Here is an 18,875-nt window from a genome sequence, read left to right on the forward strand (position 1 = left end):
GCTCAGAGAGTTCATATATTGCTTCTGACTGCCACATCCTCATACTGCACACAAAGTAAGGTGCTGTAAGTGACTTCTTCAGCATAGAGGCATGTTTCTTTAAACTTTTAAGATTAAAAAAAAGTGGTTTCACCTACTTCCAAGCTTGGGCTAGTAACTGCAGCACTGAATCAGCAAGGAAGAGAGCTGTCCCAGCCTCGTGCAGCTAAACACAAATAACTATAGATACCCTTCATCATGGTATAAAATACAGTAATGTTGCACAAAATTAAAAAATACTGTGATTAAGTCTTAAGATGAGAGATAGATACTGTTTTATTTTACCTGGAGATGATGGCGATAGCAGCTGTTTCTTTTTTTGGTATGTCTGTGATTCAAGCAGTGCATAGCCAATATATAGAGCTTGAGTCTGTAGCATTGCATTGACCTCACAGTTCAGATGATTTGAAAGGTTGTAACTGTAAGTCCATAAAATTGAAAGGAATTTGAAGAGAACCTCTGAATCTTTTAGATGTACCTTAAATTTAACCAAAAAGAAAAGAAAAAAAGAAAAAAAGAGAAAAGCACTTGTTTAATAACTTTAATTTATTTGGCAAACTACTACTCACAACATCTGATAAACCACCCAAATCAAAGGTGTACACAGAAAGAGAACCAAAGAGTAAGAGACAGTGTCTTTTGGGAAGAAAAAGTTATTGAGTAGATGCTTTTGGGTAAACAGTACTTGCATGTGTATACAAGTCCACATGTTGCTTAACACCTGGCTTATTTAGTTTAATAGATAACTTGTAGTCTACAGGTATGTAAACACAAGGGATTTTTTTTTATCATAACAGACTGAAAACACATCCATACGAACACCTGTATAGTGTGTAAACTGCGCAAGAAAATTGTTATATGCAAAATAAAGAACTTCTATTTCCTGTTTTGTGCAGCAGTAATCTTAATATTAAAAGTGCTCTAAGTAATCCCTGACTTTTTCATCAGTCATACAAAGTGATTTTCAGAAGTCTATAAACTAGCGTCTCAGAAGAGCTGGCCATCCAATTTCCTTGTACAGCACAGCTTTCTGTGCTGAATATTCACACTAAACTTTATTCTTAGAATTTGTCCTGGATTGGCTGTATAGGCTTTATAATAATAGAGCATGGACCAAAATTAACAAACTCTGAATCATAAATGTATCACTGACCATCGCAGACACAGGTCAGAGTGCCTTCTCCTTCCCCCCTCCCCAACAGTAATAGCTGCTCCAAGAAGATTCAATTCAGTTTTCACATATCTACACCCAATTACCTTAACTTTGCTTTAGGACCTTTCTGTCAAAAATTAATGAGGATAGCTTCTGATTTTGAAGCAGTTACCTTGTCTTCTAATAGTATCCCAAATCAATTTAAACTTCTTGCTTACTACATGGTCTGGCAACAGCTAGCATGCTTTCTGTCTGCAAGATGCTCTCTGGAATCCTAAGAGCTCTTCATTCATCAAACAGGAGTGCCCACTCAACGTCCCGCAGACCAAACACAGCTTGCCCAGAACAACTGATACAGCTTCTGACATACTCTTGCCTATTCTCTTTTCCACAAGTCCACCAAGATCTAGGTTCTAGTTATAGTAAGTGTTCTGGAGTGGGCAAAAATCTCTTTCTTGTCCCTTTCACATTAAACACCCTCAAAATCAGCAGTAGTCCACAAGTGAAAGCAGCAAATTATTACTGCAGCTGTTGCCTTCACTAGGTCCTAGGACATTACTAACCCCATTCCACAAACCTTCTATAGTCCCTCCTCCCTCCTTCTGTTCTGTGTACCCAGCTTGCACAGTCAAAAATCCCACCAAAATAACATCCTTGCTTCCCTGCTGACAGCCTTTAACTACCCAGGCACTGAATCAATCTCTTTAACAGCTCAGAGTCAGTACAATTTCACTAGATCTTGGAGTGACTTATAATTAGACAGTTATATACAGGAATTAACATCAGAACCAAGTTTTGTTATGAAATAGTTGCTATTCTTTCCTTCCTCTGTTTGTGTTTGTCATGTGCTGTTCTTGATGAAACAGCATCAAATTCCTGTAACAGCGGCTTTGTGTCAATTACTTGCTTCTCTTTTCCTCAGAATGTACAGTTATTACTCCCTGTCATCTAAAATCCAGACTGCCAAAATCCCTTATTCTCTTCACAAAAATGTAGCACTCAATGTGGGTGAGAAAAAATGAGATGATGTTATAAGGAAACATACAATGTCTTCTAAAAGTTTGCCTTTCCATTTTTGTATTTAAAAACTAACAAATTTTACAGAGCAACTGTTTGCTTTGCTCCCAGATAGGTCCAAAACTTTTAGCTCAAACTTCAAGCTCTTGCCCTTGTCCTGCAAATCAGTGTTATGTTTTCACCTTTGTCTCAAGTAGTCCATTTATTGTTTTTTTACTTTAGTTTTCTGTTATTACATTTAAATAAGGTTAACTAATCAGCTGAAGCTTAGACTTTCATCTGCTCACAGTACTAGCATGCCACAAGCAGTGTTACATGACCAGTTCTCCATTTTTCTCAGTTTTCCTTAAAATTATGTAACTGCATAATAGTTGATGATTAATAATTCAGAGCAACAAAAATAACACCTTGAGTAAGAGATTCATCAATGCTCTGTACTGGACAGCATTGCTTCCCTCACTAGCTCCACAGACAAGTAGGTCAAATAGCCCCAACAGGAGGTGCAGGTAGTCTTGGCTATCTTGATTCAGAGATTCGGGATTCCACCAAGTTTCCTCTAAAAAATACAGGTTATAGATAAGACACAAGTGGATGCATATGAACACCTTCAGAAACCAAGAGAAAACAGACACCTCTAGTTAAAAGATGACAATACATTTGGCTGATTTCATTTTCACAAATAAATAATCTTTACAGATCTCAGTAACAACAAATGAAGAAGGTTAGGGAAGCAAGGCTTGCTTGTTTCCAACAACTTCTGAAGACAAAAATATTAACCTTCCTTCTTCACTTCAATGATATAAAAGACAGTCAAAACCTTACCACCTACCTTTTGGAAAGGACAGAGGCGGTTTTAGGCCATTAATGAAGTTTTTCAATAAGAACAGGAACATAGCTGATTCCTCTGCATAAGCAGTCTGATCACTATTGAGCTTTTCTATATAGGCAGTTAACAAGTCCTTAGGCACCAAAGTTTCCTCTATTGTTTCAACAGACCAATTTAGGGGAGTTTCCTGTGAATGAAAATTCATTTTAGTGTACACTATCATGATTTCGTCCAACAGAAGACAGAAATTTAGCACCAAAATTCAGCAATATTTAATTTCCAACCTCAAAAAAGATATCCTTATGAAGTGAATTACATCTCTGATTTTACATTTAAACTTGCATCTGCAGTTTTAAAACCTATGCCAGCTCTTACTACCATAATTAACAGCATACATAAGTGAGGTAACAGAAGAGTAAAATACCAATCTCTCTAAAATACCTTTTCAAAGGCATTAGGAGTTACTCACAGCATTTTGTGGACATTCAATTTCATCCCTTCAACTAGCTCTGTTCTAGCAACACAATCCATATCTTTCAGATATTTGTTTATATAAAAACTCTTTAATGGAATAATCTGAGGTCAGAATAACTAATTACCATGTATTGCTATGTGTGTGTGTGAGGGGGTGCACACACAAAAACACAGCCCTGCTCACATGGGTTTCTTACACAAGAAAAAAACCCCAAACTGTTTCAACAACAAAATAAATCAGTGGGAAAGATGCATAAAAATAAGGCAAAGAAAGGTAGCAGAAAGATGCAGAAATACTCTTTCTGAACATTGTTCTTGCCCTTCTGATGGCTCCTGCTTTCGCCTCCAGGTTACCTCCCAACAAGTGTCAATACAACTGCTTAAGGAGCTGCACAATAAACCAAAACCCAACAAATTCAGGAAAAACACTTCCAATATTGTTGCAAGGACTTGCTTGAGGTTGCAATTCATAGAATCATAGAATCACAGAATAGTTTGGGTTGGAAAGGATCTTCAAAGATCATCTAGTCCAACCCCCCTGCCAAGGGCAGAGACATCTTTCACTAGATCAGGTTGCTCAAAGCCCCACTCAACCTGACCACGAACACTTCCAGGGATGAGGCATCCACAACTTCTCTGGGCAACTTGTTCCAGTCCCTCACCACTCTCATAGTGAAGAATTTCTTCCTTATATCCAAGATAAATCTACCCTCTTTTAGCTTAAAACCATTGGCCCTTGTCCTGTCACTACAGGCCCTGGTAAAAAGTCCCTCTCCATCTTTCTTATAAGCCCCCTGTAAGTATTGAAAGGCTGCAATAAGGTCTCTCCAGAGCCTTCTCTTCTCCAAGTTGAACAACCTCAACTCAAGCCTTTCTTCATAGGAGAGGTGTTCCAGCCCTCTGATCATTTTTGTAGCCCTCCTCTGGAACTGCTCTTAGCATAAGCTCTTTTTCATACTCGGCCGCATTTCCTTCTTTCTCCTATTGAACAAGCCAGCAAAACCTTTACTCAATGACTAAAACCCCTGATATTCCTAAGCCAAACAATGACACCACATGATGCCACAGGACAGCTGGCAGAAACACCCCAAACTTTGTGCCAAGCCCACAGCACTGAAACATTGAATCAGCTGGTGGGATGCTAGCCTAAAGCCCTGGGATTCTTAATTTTTTAAATGCAGACTCTAGTTAGAGCGGTAAAATGTAAGAGCATTTTTTAATGCAGACTCACTAGAGTGGTAAAATGTAATGGCAGCTTCTAGTACTGCTGCCAAGTGTGTGTTTTTGCTTTGAAAAGAAATTAAGGCGAGATTTTCAGTCCTCAAGGTTTCTGAACCTCCAGTACAAAAAGATTTCTCCATTACAAAGAAAATGCCCTCTCCAAACTGTTGACATCTTACCTCTGTAGGATCACAAGCTCTGAGATTTTTTATTTTTTTATCCAAGAAACGGAAGACTCTGATAGCCACTGAAAAATAACTTTCCTTCATCTGTGTACTGCAGCAGCACTGAACAAGCACTGAACCAATTATATGAGTCGTTACTTTCTGTCTCACGCTGTCAGATTCTGTTTCAGCAACAAGTATCAGATCATCAACCTTATAAAAGGGAGTGGAGGAAAAACAACAACAAAAAGTCTTTAAGACAGTGGGACTTCACTATGACTTTACACTATGTTTCATTTGCAAGTCAAATTAAATCCTTGTTACCTTGTATCATTGGTAACAAATTACTGTCTGCTGTAATGGTACTCTTCAGAACCTGGGAATGCACAAGCATCTGTTTCTATGAACTACCCACAGGTTTACTTGTTTATTCTCTAGAATTTTTTTTCAGGAAACTAAAAATTCCTGGAATTTAGTTACAGTAATAATTTGTCAAATAGGTAATAGCTTTGCTTCTTCTTTTCCTTATGGTAAGGTAGAAATCTGCATTATCTAGACTGTATTGGCGCTTGTTATTCAATATATATATATTTGCCTAGCAGCTTGATGATGGCATACTAATGCTAAGAAATGCACATACAAAGTTCTTCTGTATCACATTTGTTCTACTACAGTGACCACATGGAAAGTAAGATCTCTTAGGGTTAGGGTAACATGGTACACATACCATTTGCAATAGTAAGGAAGGGTCCCCTGAAGTCATGTTTTTAGAAAACAGCAGAATCATTTTCTTGTTGGCCACTCCAATCAACTCTTCAGACTCGCTAGATTTAATAGCCTCTTCAAGAGCTATTCCAAGGAAAAAAATAATAATCAGACAATCCAGGTATAAAATTCACATATTAAAACATTGGTGGCTCAAGAATATTTAGAAACAGTCAGAAACATACTAGACAATTTCTTCATCTTTTCAAAGAGCTTTTTAAAGAACTCTATTCACACTCACAGCATGATAGCTTGCCAGTGACAGCCAGTCTCCTTCAATTAGTGTTTAGGTTCAATAAGCAAGACATCTTAAATTGTCACAATTTTTCTTTTACTAAATTCGTTACAATTAATGCTTTACCTTCTGGCCAACCTTTCAGTAAAGGGTGTAAGGAGCAGAGATCAGATTCTGACAGACAAACAGCCATTTTCCAATCTGAAGATTTTGAATTCGCATTAGTGATTACCATAAAAGGTAACAACCGCATTACTGCTTCATCTAGTAGTTCTTTTTTCTCTTTCAAAATCTCCTCTTTGACTAAAATTTTTATTGCTCGCTCCAGAACCTTGTACCTAAAAGAGAACAAGTGATGTTCACAACCCATTGCTCAATCATACTAGCAACATTTATTTGATTTGTTCTCCATTTTCCATGGCAATCTTCTGAATACAAATAGCAGTGAGAACAAACAAGGAATTCATGGGGAATGGTATGCAAATAATTGAACATTTGCCTTGTAACTCAGCATAGATATAGCATAACAAAAAGTATTTGAAGTGAAAAACAGCTTTTAAGGTATTCTTTAGAGTTACATTTTTAAAATTTAATTTATACAGAAAGAATGTAGACTGAAAAAAGGCACAAGCATACCACTTCCCATCCTTTGAAAGATCAGGTCCATGGAAGATGTTCAAAAGACTTGATACTACTGCTTCTGGATTGACTTGTTTCCGGAAAATCTGAAAAGTAATCAAGAAAAAGAAATGAAAGTATAATAAAATACAAAATAATTTACCATGTCATAATGGAAAATGCATCTGCTATACCAAGTGGAAACAGGGATCAAACATCCCTAATTGCATTCCTACTGATGATCATGTAAAAAAAATATTATCAGCGTAAATGGAAGTTATAAGGCTGCCCAGTATGCCCTCTTGATATGCTAAAGTATGGAGACTTTATCGAATGCAGAAATGTTTGGTAAAATTGATAAACAATAAGCAAACACTTCATAATTAAATAAGAATTGCTTTTACTTTATGTAGCATCCGTACGACAAAAATATAAGACACATTAACAAAAAATACTGAATTTTAAAGAAGCACTCATGTGCTTCTATTCCTATTTTTTAGTGATTGAGAATGAATGAACACACAAGACCAATTATACTACTGCTAATAATATTCTCCACTACTACTAGCAGAAGCAGTAAAGAAGACTGTTACTCCAGCTGGAAACAATCAGTACAATGCATACCAGAGTCCTATCCAGTAAACCTGAGCTGGAGTTTAGTACTTTGCCACTATCAACTGATCAAATGACTCTCATGTGGAAAAACTCAACTAAGCACTTCTCACTAGCGTAATGACTTGTCACGGCACCATTTTCCATCCAAAAGGCAGATGACATGGCTTGCGTTTTCATAGAAAAACGTACAGGATAAGCAGGAAGCACACTTCAAATAATAATCAAAGATTAAAATATGCTTTAGCAGCTACATTAAAAAAAATCAATAAATTCAGGTGAACTGCAAACACTTTGGGAAAGATCAGGAAGCAGAAATTTGGGGGGGCACTGTGAGGAGGCAAACAACACAAGCCTCCTAAATTTGTGCTGCTTCATCCTGTTAAAGGACAAAAGCCGTACACTAAGGACATGAGTAGAAGAAGGGCAAAGAATACATTCCAGACATACATATTCAAGACCAGCTAAAATCTCACCTGACATATCAAAAGATACACGCTTACCTCCAAAGAACCGAGAGCAGACATTACAACATCTCTGTTCTCATCCTTGAGCCGACCAAAAATTGCTTCTTCTATGAAAGACTGATCAAAGCCTTCCTGAAAAAATAAAGGTAAAAAAAGAGCCAAAAGAAAAAAAAAATCATTTGTTGGTAGCACAATTTACAGGCTTTTAAAGAAATATCTGAATCCTAGTACAAGAAAAGCGGTAACATCATCTACATTAAAGCTCAAATAACAGGCAGACTAAATTTCAATAACAAAAGAAAGAAAAACAGAATTATCCATTAACTTAGATTTTATCTTAGACTACAAGCAGCTTAATAAACAAGAACTACATCCAGACTCCAGAATAGGGGCAAAGGGTGACAGAAGCCTACTGAAAACACCATGAAAAACAGTGAGGATGACATATGAATAGTTTAACGTACCACTCATCTTCAATTGATATGTCTGGCAAACAGCTTTTTGAAGACATTTTATGTTAAGTCAGTTCTGTAAGTGAGAGATTCAGGACACAAACCTTTGATGTTTCAATAACATCTTTCAAATGCTGAAGAGCCAGAACCCGCACAGCTGGCTGAGGATGATTCAAACTAAGCAGAAGGGAGGTATCAGAGTCTTCCAGAAACTGAAATACAGATTTCAGAGTGACTCACTGCATGTTAAAAATACTTTAAGTATATATAAGGATAACAGGAGAAATTCTTTCAGCAAGTTTTTGTACCAGAGGAAAACCTGTATAATGCAGACCCAAAAAGCATCCATTACTGAACAATGATGTTGTATAACTGTTTCAAATTTGGTCTTCTTCACTTTGACAGACAGTTTTTGGAATATAGCTTGAAAAGTACAGTAAGCCACAGACACCTTTTTGTCCTAGAAAAGCACTATGCTTATCTAAGGATTCTGAGAAAGCTCCAGTGACAATGTCAGTGTGACAGAACACAGATAGAAGCTGTTAAAAAGGCATCCCTGCCAGTCCAATTGTGTGCACTTATCTCAGGAACCTTAAAGGCTAGAAGAGAGTCACATGCCTTTGTTCTGCATGCCTTGTTTTTCTGTTAATCCACTTGTTATTCAGTCACAGAATCTGTGTCTTTGTTAAATCAGTGCAAAAATACATGAAGCTCTTTTTTATGTAGTTTAAAATCTTTTCCTAAGTGCTTTCAGTCTTTCAATCATTGCAAACAAGAGTCATAATACTAACCATCTCTTATTAATAAATTCCTTGGATAGATCTGTTGCACTCATGGTTATTCTGTGTTAGGCTGAGTTTCAATTGCTCTTCCGAAACAGCACAGGAAGAACTCTGTAGTCACTCTGTTCTTCCATGTTAGTGACTGTAAACATTCATAAAATCAATGCAACAAAAAGGACCGAGCCACCTTCTCTCAACAGCGATAAACTTGTTTGTCAACTTCCCCAAAACAGACACCTCTGACATTGACAAAATCTTTAAGTAAGAAGAAGCTTTGCTGGGCACCACCACGTTGTCATTATCAACCACTACAGTATATGTAGTGGCCACGTTCCTAAGGAAAAAAATTATTGATAGCAATCGGGACAGGTGGAAATGTATAAATTTTAACCATTAAAGAAAGCTCACACTCATGACTGTTCAGAATAAACACGAACTTAAAAGATCTGATAGCTTTTGATTTTTACCACAGTTTTGATCAAGTCGTCCCCCCCCCAAATCCCATTTAAGTAAGTTGGGGGTTTTTTTGGGTTTTTTTTGGTTTTTTTTTTGTTGTTTTGTTTGTTTGGTTGGTTTTTGTTTGTTTGTTTTTTTCCTGGTGGGAATGGTAAAGATTTTGTTTAGAAAGAGGAAGAGAGACCAGAACTTTGCCAAAATATCAGCCTTCTGACAGTATAACCAGATAAGAGCTAGGGTCATGAACTGAGCTTCTACCTACCTTGTATTTGCCACAGCTTAATGAAAGAGAAATAAACTGGTGAAAAAGATTTTGGTCAGCCTCATCTGTGCAATCTTCCAGATGCTTCTCCAACACGGAGTCTAAGGCTTTAGGATACCTGCCAACAGACAAAACCCCCAACATTTTCCACAGAGAATTACAGAAGACCACGTATTTACTAGAGAAATACAGAGAAATACAAGGAAGCTGAATGCACATGCACTCATCTGAACCAGCTATTTTAAGTAGCTTTGCAAAGGCAATCAACCATTATGTCTTAACACAGATGAAAGATATGCAGACCACTAGGATAAATAATGAGCAGAAAAGGTCATGCTACACAGCAAACAGCTGTACAAAGCCAGTAGGTCTGTGTCCATGTATTACAGTGACAACAAAATATATAGGGACAGATCAGTAAAATAAAATTTGGACAAAGATTAGGAGTCAGTTATTTTTACTGTATTTATTTGGGCAAGAATATTGTGCTTACTACACCCAATAAGCCAAGATCATAGCTGACATCACCACTCTACAGACTGTGGGTCTGTCATAGAAAAATGGAACTTACTTTCTCTCAAGAAGTCTGATAAGAGGAAGCACCTTTTGATTGAGTGCAGCCATTTTGGTGGGATTAGATTCAATCTCTGTACCATAGGAGATAAACTCTTCAAGAAACTTGCTAAAATTAGAAACAAAAGAAAAAGCCACCACTTTTCGGATAGTACAGTTGTCATTAATGTTATAAAGCACACTGCTAAACAGGTTTGGATTAATATGCATTACTTATTGCAAGTACAGATTTGCTCCCTGCCTGAAGTTTCACCCTGTCCCACAAGTACTCCCACAAGTGCTAAAAGCATGGCTCTTCTGGATTACTGAATGTTTCAGTTTCAAAATCCAGGGTTGGAGTTAACTTATGAACTCAGAAAAACATGCTTGTATAATGCTAACGCCATTGTCAGGAATTAGTTGTTATTAAACCAGAAATGACTGTAGTACTGCAGAAGAAAAATAATCAAAGTTAACTCACGAAGCCAACAGGTGATCTAAATCCTTTTCCAGTGGTATACTCTGAAGAATAGCTTCAAGATGTCTGATGTAAATGTGGTTCTCTGTCTCCTCAGATTCTTCTTGTTCCTCTAAGGACAACATGGAATCATAAAAGAGGAACAGTAGTTTGAGAATAACCCCCTCATACTAATAAAAGTTAATAGCTTGTACAGGCATCATCACCTGGTGAACCAAGCACACGACTTGAAGACCACAATGTTCATTGATTACTAGCACTAACTCTCCGAAAGGTGCTAGCAATGCTTTATACCAATGTCATTAAAATGCCAAAGGCTGTATTGCTATCAATAAATTCAAGTATGCTTTGGAATGTTCCAGACCAGCTACCACAACCTGTGCCAGCAACTCCCTACTGCATTACCTGGCATAAATCTGGCCCTTTTCAACAAAAGAGCTTTCCTAACCATAATTTGGCAGTTACAAGTCTACAGTGCAAACAGACTTACTAGTGCAGACACAGGCTACTATTGCATGCCAGTCAGCCTCGCTGTCCTGGACCGTTGCCAGGCATGTTTAATTCACCAGGTAAACACAGATCTCAAACTACATATGGACTACATGTAATCTACCTAAAAATTATTTTGCAGTACCACAATACATCTCTAAGAGTCAGAAATTTCACACATCAAAATTAAGTTACTGCTGAAATACTGCAAGTCAACATCTAAAATCAAAGCAACATAGATACAATGCCTAAAATACCCCCCTCTGTAGGACCTGGAAAAACAAAAAGCAACACACACACAAAAGCTCAATCAGGTCTTCACATGTATTGGTGCAGTTTTAACAGCAGAAGCAACTAAAATTACACAGCTACGACACTGACCACAGCCATCTGTCCATAAGACTCAACAAAATTGTAAAAATGTATGCTAACTTACCCGTATCACTTTTCATGACAGTGCAAACAAGGTGAGGCAACAGGTAACGCAGAAGAGGAGAGATATCATAGCTTGCTGAAAGGCCTTGCAAAAGCGTTACCAGTTCTGGGGTTTTGCACAGATAATTAAACGGCCTGCACAATGGAACAGGGAAATAAAAAAAAAGTATGTATGCTCATCTGGGTTACCAACACTTTCAAACCATGCAGACTTCCTAAGGGTTCAGTTTTCAGCATCAAGTAACAGCCTCATTGTAAACAAATGCTGAAAAGATTCAAAGGGTTCCACTTCCTTATTGCCAGAGGTTTATTGGTGCATTTAATATCCAAGAAGAAAACAGGGTACAGCCAGTCATGTTGAGCACAGCTACTGCAATGGCACAGTGAACATACCTATGTTTTTGCGAAGTTGGTAGTACAAGAAAAAATACTTGTATGAATTGCATCAAGAGATATCCTCACATTGCAAGGATCTATCTATTACCCTGAGGCAGCAAAGGAAGGGATGAGAAGTAATAGCTCAATGACAGGAGATCCTTAAAGAGAGCAGAAGGAATTTCCCTTCCTGCTAATAAAAAGTGTCTCTCGTCTCCTTTTATAACCACCTGGCTGGATGCTGCATAATGCATCAAGCATGCCTGCCCTTAGTTCCCCACACCTTAGCTTTTAACCCATTTTCTTCTTCTATGACTGCGTTCAAGTACCTGGAAGGTAATCACTGTACTTATCCCAGCAAAGATTTGTTCTATTGGAATACCCACGCTAACCTCTCTGCCAGCAAGCAAACTCCCTGTAGCATGTGGGACTTCCATCACCATGTTCAACTGCACATTAACAGCACTAGCTAACTGTATCAGGGCAGGGCAGACAGATCGATGGGAATGAAATACTACGTGTATTTCCAGAAGAACAACTAACTTGTGGGACCAAAGAAGTCATGGTACAGAAGCACTTACACTTCAGATGTTATAAACTATATGAACTCAAAGCCCTTCCATTGAAGGGACAGAATTTCTTCTTTCCAAGCTATTCAAATAACCTCAGATTTGCACTCCCATTATTATGCTGGCTTCTCTTCCAGGATTCCCACTTTGAAGAAAACCTCCTACTGGCAGGGTTCAGTTTTGCACATTGACAGCAACTCTTTACTAAGGGAAGTGGCAGGAGAGGGACCAAAGGATGACAGAGTCACACCACTGAGACTCCTTAGCTGTAGTGAGCATACAAATTTTCAAAGCCAAAGAAAATTCCGAGCCCTTTGAAATGTCAACTACCAAAATTTCTGATAGGAAAGTATCCCTTTAATGAGGAGGATAAAAAAATTCAAATTATCAAAGTACGGTCTGAACTTTTAAAAAGTAGGAAAACTCAATTCACATAGACTTACTTTTTCCCAAGTTTGTCTCCTTTCTGAGTTTGTAGAAGTAGGTTCAAGCACGCCACCCCATCCCTGACTAATGAGGGCACTTTCGATAATGTCTTGCTTATCTGCAACATCAAGGAATGTACCAAGGAAGTCTCCACTGTCACTTTTACTGTCACCTGGCAGATTATCATGTATGTTGCAGCTCTGTAATCCTGTATAGAAGATTTCAAGCCCTAGGAAAAGAGATAAAGGTGGATTTTTAACACACACAAATTTAAAAAAAAGTACATTAACATAAAAATCATTTTCATTCTGACACCCATGGAATCACACTACCTTCTTCTCCATATGTTAACTTTTGAGGGATCTAGAAACTCAACTTTCAAGAAGAAAAAGCTGTCATGCAGGGTGCACACATACAGAAGACACATTCACTAACTGCTGCTCTGTTCATTAACAGAGCAACAGTCCTGGAGGAAAAAGGATATTAAAGCAGGCTGTGCACCCTGACTCCATTTCCTCATTGTTTAGCACAATAAGTCTCTAAGGCAAAGAGGTTCATTCAAACTGTGTATCCATTTCTCACAGCTCCATTCCTCATGCAGAGTAGGAAACAGAGTTCTTAAACTGCTCATCTGAGGTGTGAAAAAACATTATTATTCACAGACCTTCACCTGCCTGATGTTTCAAAGCAGGCTAATAGTGATACGATACATTTCACACAGCATGTCCCTCTTAAATGTTATCTGCAGAAAGCATGTCGGTACAACACAGTACTCTTCATCACACAGGAAGGAAAACAAAGCTTCATGTACCTTTTGGATGTAAGGCAGCAGCATAGAGACTATAGTGTCTGTTATCTTCTCTGCGGCTCCAAGAGCTGATACAATGGTGGAGGCATAAAACACAAGAAGAACTCTCAATTGAGCTGAGTTACCAGGACACTCTGAAAAGACCTGGACCACAGAAAAATCAGTTGTTCAGACATCAGGAAATGCACATACAGCTTCCCCCCAAACCAGCAATACCTCAGAACTCCAGCACGTAAGCTCTACCAGCTCCGGCTGGCACAACTTAAGTCATCACCTCCTCCTAGCATTAACCCTCACCAGAGGTTACTGCTCCCCCTTGCAGACAAGGTAGAAGGAAATGGGTGCTATTCCTCAGCTACCGTAGTTAATCATAATAAGGTAACCTAAATCACTTGTGATTTTGGTGTAATGCTCAAGACTGAGAACCGGACAGCCAAGAAGCTGACTGGTGTATGTTTAATACCCCCTACTACATCTGTGAACAAACCCTGTTATAGTGTGTGCTTTGCTTAGTTTGACAGTACATGCATTCCAGTTCTCTAAATAATTGGAACTGTTGTACATCCTACCCTTCTGAGACTATAAAACTAGTTCTCTATTTGACATTAACTGAAAAAACAAATAAATCCGCTCATCTTCTGACATTCTCAATTTTAAGTTCTCCTTAATATTTGAAGATGTACATCTAAAACACCCATGACAACCCCCAAAAGAGATACCCAAATTCAAAGCACAGTTACAAACTAATAGCAGGAATGACTTCATAAAAGAAATTAAGACAATTAAGTACTTTGAAGCAATACAGTATCTTTAAATAATACAGTACTGCCAAATTGTTTTGTCACAGCTCACTGGTTCTCAGCCACTTCCTTACAAGAATTTCTGATAGACTGTCATCTATACAAATAAGAAAAGAAATTTTCATATTGTTTACTAATAAATGACTCCTTTTACTACTTGAGATGCAATTCAAAATATTAGCAAATAGCATAATACTATACAAATACAAAGATGGGGAAAACCAAGTGACAACAAACAAATAATGTTCTAGAATAAATTAACAACCTTCACAGATTTTGCCACCAGCCTGCAGATGAAATCCATGAAATCCAGGTCTTTGTAGCAGTGTGTAATGAGAGTACCCCTTGCCAGTGGGACTCCAGGTTTCTTTACATGGTGAAAAAAGTAAAATTAGAACACTCAAGGGTAAAGTGATGCACCCGAAGTAAAAATTAATATAATCTCTAAATCAATCCTACTGATCAGTTAACACCATTTAAATTGAAATAAGTAATGGAAACCCACACATCTCTCCGGAATTTTTTGTATCTACATTAAGACAGGCGATGAAGAGCATTACACATAATCTATATTCAAATAAACATATATTTTAGTAATTTATATATATTCCTAGCAGTAGCAAATACTTGCACCTTAAAAGCCTTCTTTAACTTTGCCAAAACAAAGAGTAATTACAATCAAAGCTTTTTATAATTAACTTTATATTTAAAGAAAGATAGCAGAAACAACAGGTGGGCATCCAGGCTCCATCTCTGCAGTTAAATCTTTCAGTACAGTTCTACAGCTAACCACATGAACAGGTGGACCATATTCATAAACCTAGTAACAAGAGTCAAGATATTATTAATAAAGTCCCTCATGTTTCTCCCAACTTGCATCTGTGAAATACTTTACCCTTATTGCATCCATCCAATGCCATTTATGAGTTGGGCTTTTTATATTTAAAAGTTGAATAACTCTCACAAATAGTTTAGTCTCATGATATGGCAGAACACAACCAATCAAACTATCTTGATTGTAGAGATGGATGTGAAATCTAAGGAAAAAACATATATATACAGTTAAAAATTATCTGGACGTCCAAAAAAAAAGACCCAGCCACGTTCTTCTCAGAACACCTGGTTTTAAGCAAGATGAGAGATGATTGTCATACTGACTCAGACATATGGTCCACCTACAGTCCAGAATCCCAAGCTGGCCGCTAGCCTGTATGTGCTAGAGGAAAGAAACAGTGCTAGCAATTTTTTTCCTCACTCTCAATAATTTTAGATCCCTATAGGACTTAAGATTACCTTAGTTTCTTCTGCATACATTTCAATATCAAACCAGACATTACAATAATCTAGTATGAATTTCAGTATAATACATACCACATAAAAAAAAAATTGTGATTCAAAGGTTGTATCAACAAAATCACCCACTCTTTCATCACATGAAATACTACACTTTCTGCATCTGAATAGGTTAATTTATATAAATAAATACATCATCACTTCACAAAATACTTGGTTTGTTTTTTCTTCACACCTTCCTACATAATCTTGAAATAAGAATACTTAGCTCATGTTGTAATACAAGGGCATGCTAGTCATGCTTCACAGTTAATATTGAAAATTAGCTATTTTACACAGCCCATTTCTAAAAGCATATTACATAAATGCCTCTCTAGGTCCTCTGTAAGATGGCTAGAGATGGGCAAATTTGGTGAAAGCCAGGCAAGGAAATAATTGCTTTTATATAAAATAACATGACAGATCAAAATTTTCACAGAAATTTATCAAAAGAGAAATATCTAATTGGCAAAGAAGAACATCTGGCCCCATAAAGACTAAGCCCAAATGGGCATTTTTAACATTTTAAGCTGTATTTTCAGAAAACTAAATTAGAATTATTCAGAATTTTTCTCATCAGGGAAAAAAGCCCTGGCATTTCTAGTAGCCTTATCTGTTGACATGTAGGATATTCAGTGGATTACCTGTGAATCAGCCATTCAAGGCACTTCTGGGCTGGCTTAAGCATAAAGTAAGGGGACAGGTGAATCAGGAACAATGAAATATTCTTATTCAGCTGCTGATTTACTGCTTTAGACTGAACACTACGTTCCAGGCCTTTGGACGTGGAACTAAACAAACTGGACTGGAACACTTCAAATGAAGGATCAATTCCCATCAGCTCTTCTAAGCCAGTGCATCCTGTGGAAAAAAAATGGAAGAATGCTTTAAACGCAACAGTTTTATTCACCAGTCCTACCCACCTACTTCCCCACTGGCATATCCAACTTCTTTGCTATACTGGTATATGTCATCCTCACTAAGCAAACCAAACCAAATAGTAAACAGGTCTAAGACCAAAACTTTTGCTACACTTAAAGTATTTCTTACCTGACAAAAAAAAGAACATTAGCAAGTATCAGCAGTACGCTCTTGCAATGAAGGCCAGCAGCATCCTGGGCTGTATTAGTGAGAGCATAGCCAGCAGGCTGAGGGAGGTGAACTGTCCCCTCCATTTGTGAGATTGCATCTGGAGTACTGTGTACAGTTTTGAGCTCATCAGTAGAAGAAAAACATTGCCATATGGGTGTGAGTCCAGCAGAGGAACACTAAGGTGGTCAGGGGACTGGAAAATAACATACAAGGAAAAGGAGGAACTGGGTTTGTTCAGCCTGGAGAAGAGAGTCAAAAAAGGAAATCTTCCTGCTGTCTGCAACTACTTAATGGAATATAGTGCAGGTTATCAAGAAGATGGAGCTGGACTCTTCTCAGAGACGCACAACGGAAGGATGGGAGGCAACAAACACAAGCTGGAACATAGGAAATTCCGAGTCAATATATGGATTTTTTTTTTTTTCAAACGCTGGTGTGGTCAAACACTGGATCAGAGGCCCAATATTGGATCAGAGACCGTAAAAGCCCTATCCTGAAACTCAGCTGAATGCAGGCCCGAGCAACCTGCTCTAATGAGCCCTGTGCTCAGTTGGGCTAGTACCAAATGACCTTCAGAGGTCCCTTCCAGCCAAAATTATTCTATGATTTTATACGGATGAAGCAAGCAAAGGTAACTCTTTGAATAAATTAAAATACAATATTCCATGTACACCACTGGAGAACCACTGGAATTATTTATCTATTTTACACAAGCTTGTAAGTATTAATGGCTAAGCACAAAGCAGACAACTTCAGCTGAAATAAAGAAACCAGGCAGCTGACTGAAATATGAAGAAATAAATGATTATATGCAGCAGTTCTATAGTAACTATTTAAGAAACTAAAAAAAACTCTGTGTTGGATCAAAGACATATATACCTACAATCTTGTTACTTAAAATCCATATATTATATCAATCTTTCTGATTTTAGGAAAGAGCTTTCTTATTCAAGAAGTATCACATTCCTGGGTAAAGTTCTATACAAAAATGGAAAGAGATAAGCACAAAGGATTTCAAGTGTGCAAACACAGCAATGGCTTCTGCCACTTCACATTATTTGTGGCCATAATGTTACCAAAGAGCAGGGCATCAGCATGTTTTCATGAAATCACAGAATTCAGGTTGGAAGGGGCCTTGGCAGATCCATAGTCCAAGGTCCTCCTCAAAGCATGGTTAGCCCTGAAACCAGGTTGCTCAGGGCATTATCCAGTTGGGGTTTTCAAAAGGATGGAGAGCACAACCTCCCTGGACAACCTGTTCAACAGCTTGACTGACCTCACAGTGAAAAAGCTTTTCCTTATATCCAGTTTAAACCTCTGTTGTTCCAAATTATGCCCATTGTCTCCCGTCCTCCAGCCACGCATTCATCTGGACAGCCTGGCCTATCTTCTTGAAACCTCCTCATAGGTATTGGCAGGCTGCTATTAGATCCCTCAAAGCCTTCTCTTCTCCAGACTGAGGGAGACCAGAGATGTTCCTCCCACTAGCCTCCCCTTATAGGACAAATTCTCCAGCCCTTGACCACCTTGGGGCCCCCGACTCTTCCCAATAACCTTACCCTTCACGTGCCCAGAAATGTGCTCCAAGATTTTCCCATGGACTGGAGCGATGCTGACTAGCCCGTAGCTTCTTGAATTATCCTTTTGGCCTTTTTTGAATATGGGTTTGCCTTTCCCATTTATCTTTCTCCAGCTGTTTTTTTGGATAGATGATCTTAAAAATCACCGGCATCTAAACAGCCAAACTCACCGATTGCAAAGAACGTGTCCCTGTCAATACTAGCAGCTTCCTTGCAACTGAACAGCAGCGATGCTACTTCACTGCGGTTCAAGAGGCTGGGGTCATTCTGGGGAAGCGCCAGACGCTTCAGCTGCTCCGCCAGGGACGTCATAGCTTCGCGTTTCGAGGAAAGGAGCCTCCAGAGAAAACTAATGAAAGAAAACCAAAGCAGGCCCGCGGGTAACGCAATCGCATG

At 38.2% G+C, this 18,875-nt stretch overlaps 1 protein-coding gene across 2 annotated transcripts in view; it reads right to left on the bottom strand.

The window, feature by feature from the left end:
- Positions 1-18,875, bottom strand: part of HEATR1 (HEAT repeat containing 1) — a 41,060-nt gene that overhangs the window by 21,883 nt on the left and 302 nt on the right. For both annotated transcript variants that reach the window (XM_075495966.1, XM_075495965.1), the window contains exons 2-20: positions 18,650-18,828; positions 16,452-16,668; positions 15,371-15,512; positions 14,741-14,842; positions 13,679-13,819; positions 12,885-13,096; positions 11,499-11,632; positions 10,577-10,685; positions 10,115-10,225; positions 9,544-9,661; positions 8,148-8,255; positions 7,628-7,723; positions 6,531-6,619; positions 6,021-6,232; positions 5,622-5,743; positions 4,910-5,107; positions 3,039-3,222; positions 2,617-2,765; positions 325-517 (exon numbers count right to left, since the gene is read on the bottom strand). In XM_075495966.1, the coding sequence (XP_075352081.1) occupies positions 325-517; positions 2,617-2,765; positions 3,039-3,222; positions 4,910-5,107; positions 5,622-5,743; positions 6,021-6,232; positions 6,531-6,619; positions 7,628-7,723; positions 8,148-8,255; positions 9,544-9,661; positions 10,115-10,225; positions 10,577-10,685; positions 11,499-11,632; positions 12,885-13,096; positions 13,679-13,819; positions 14,741-14,842; positions 15,371-15,512; positions 16,452-16,668; positions 18,650-18,791 (2,779 nt within the window). In that variant the 5' untranslated portion in view covers positions 18,792-18,828. The remainder of the gene's footprint in view (positions 1-324; positions 518-2,616; positions 2,766-3,038; positions 3,223-4,909; positions 5,108-5,621; positions 5,744-6,020; positions 6,233-6,530; positions 6,620-7,627; positions 7,724-8,147; positions 8,256-9,543; positions 9,662-10,114; positions 10,226-10,576; positions 10,686-11,498; positions 11,633-12,884; positions 13,097-13,678; positions 13,820-14,740; positions 14,843-15,370; positions 15,513-16,451; positions 16,669-18,649; positions 18,829-18,875) is intronic.

The sequence above is a fragment of the Mycteria americana genome, chromosome 3 (genome assembly GCF_035582795.1).
Source record: "Mycteria americana isolate JAX WOST 10 ecotype Jacksonville Zoo and Gardens chromosome 3, USCA_MyAme_1.0, whole genome shotgun sequence".
NCBI lineage: Eukaryota > Metazoa > Chordata > Aves > Ciconiiformes > Ciconiidae > Mycteria > Mycteria americana.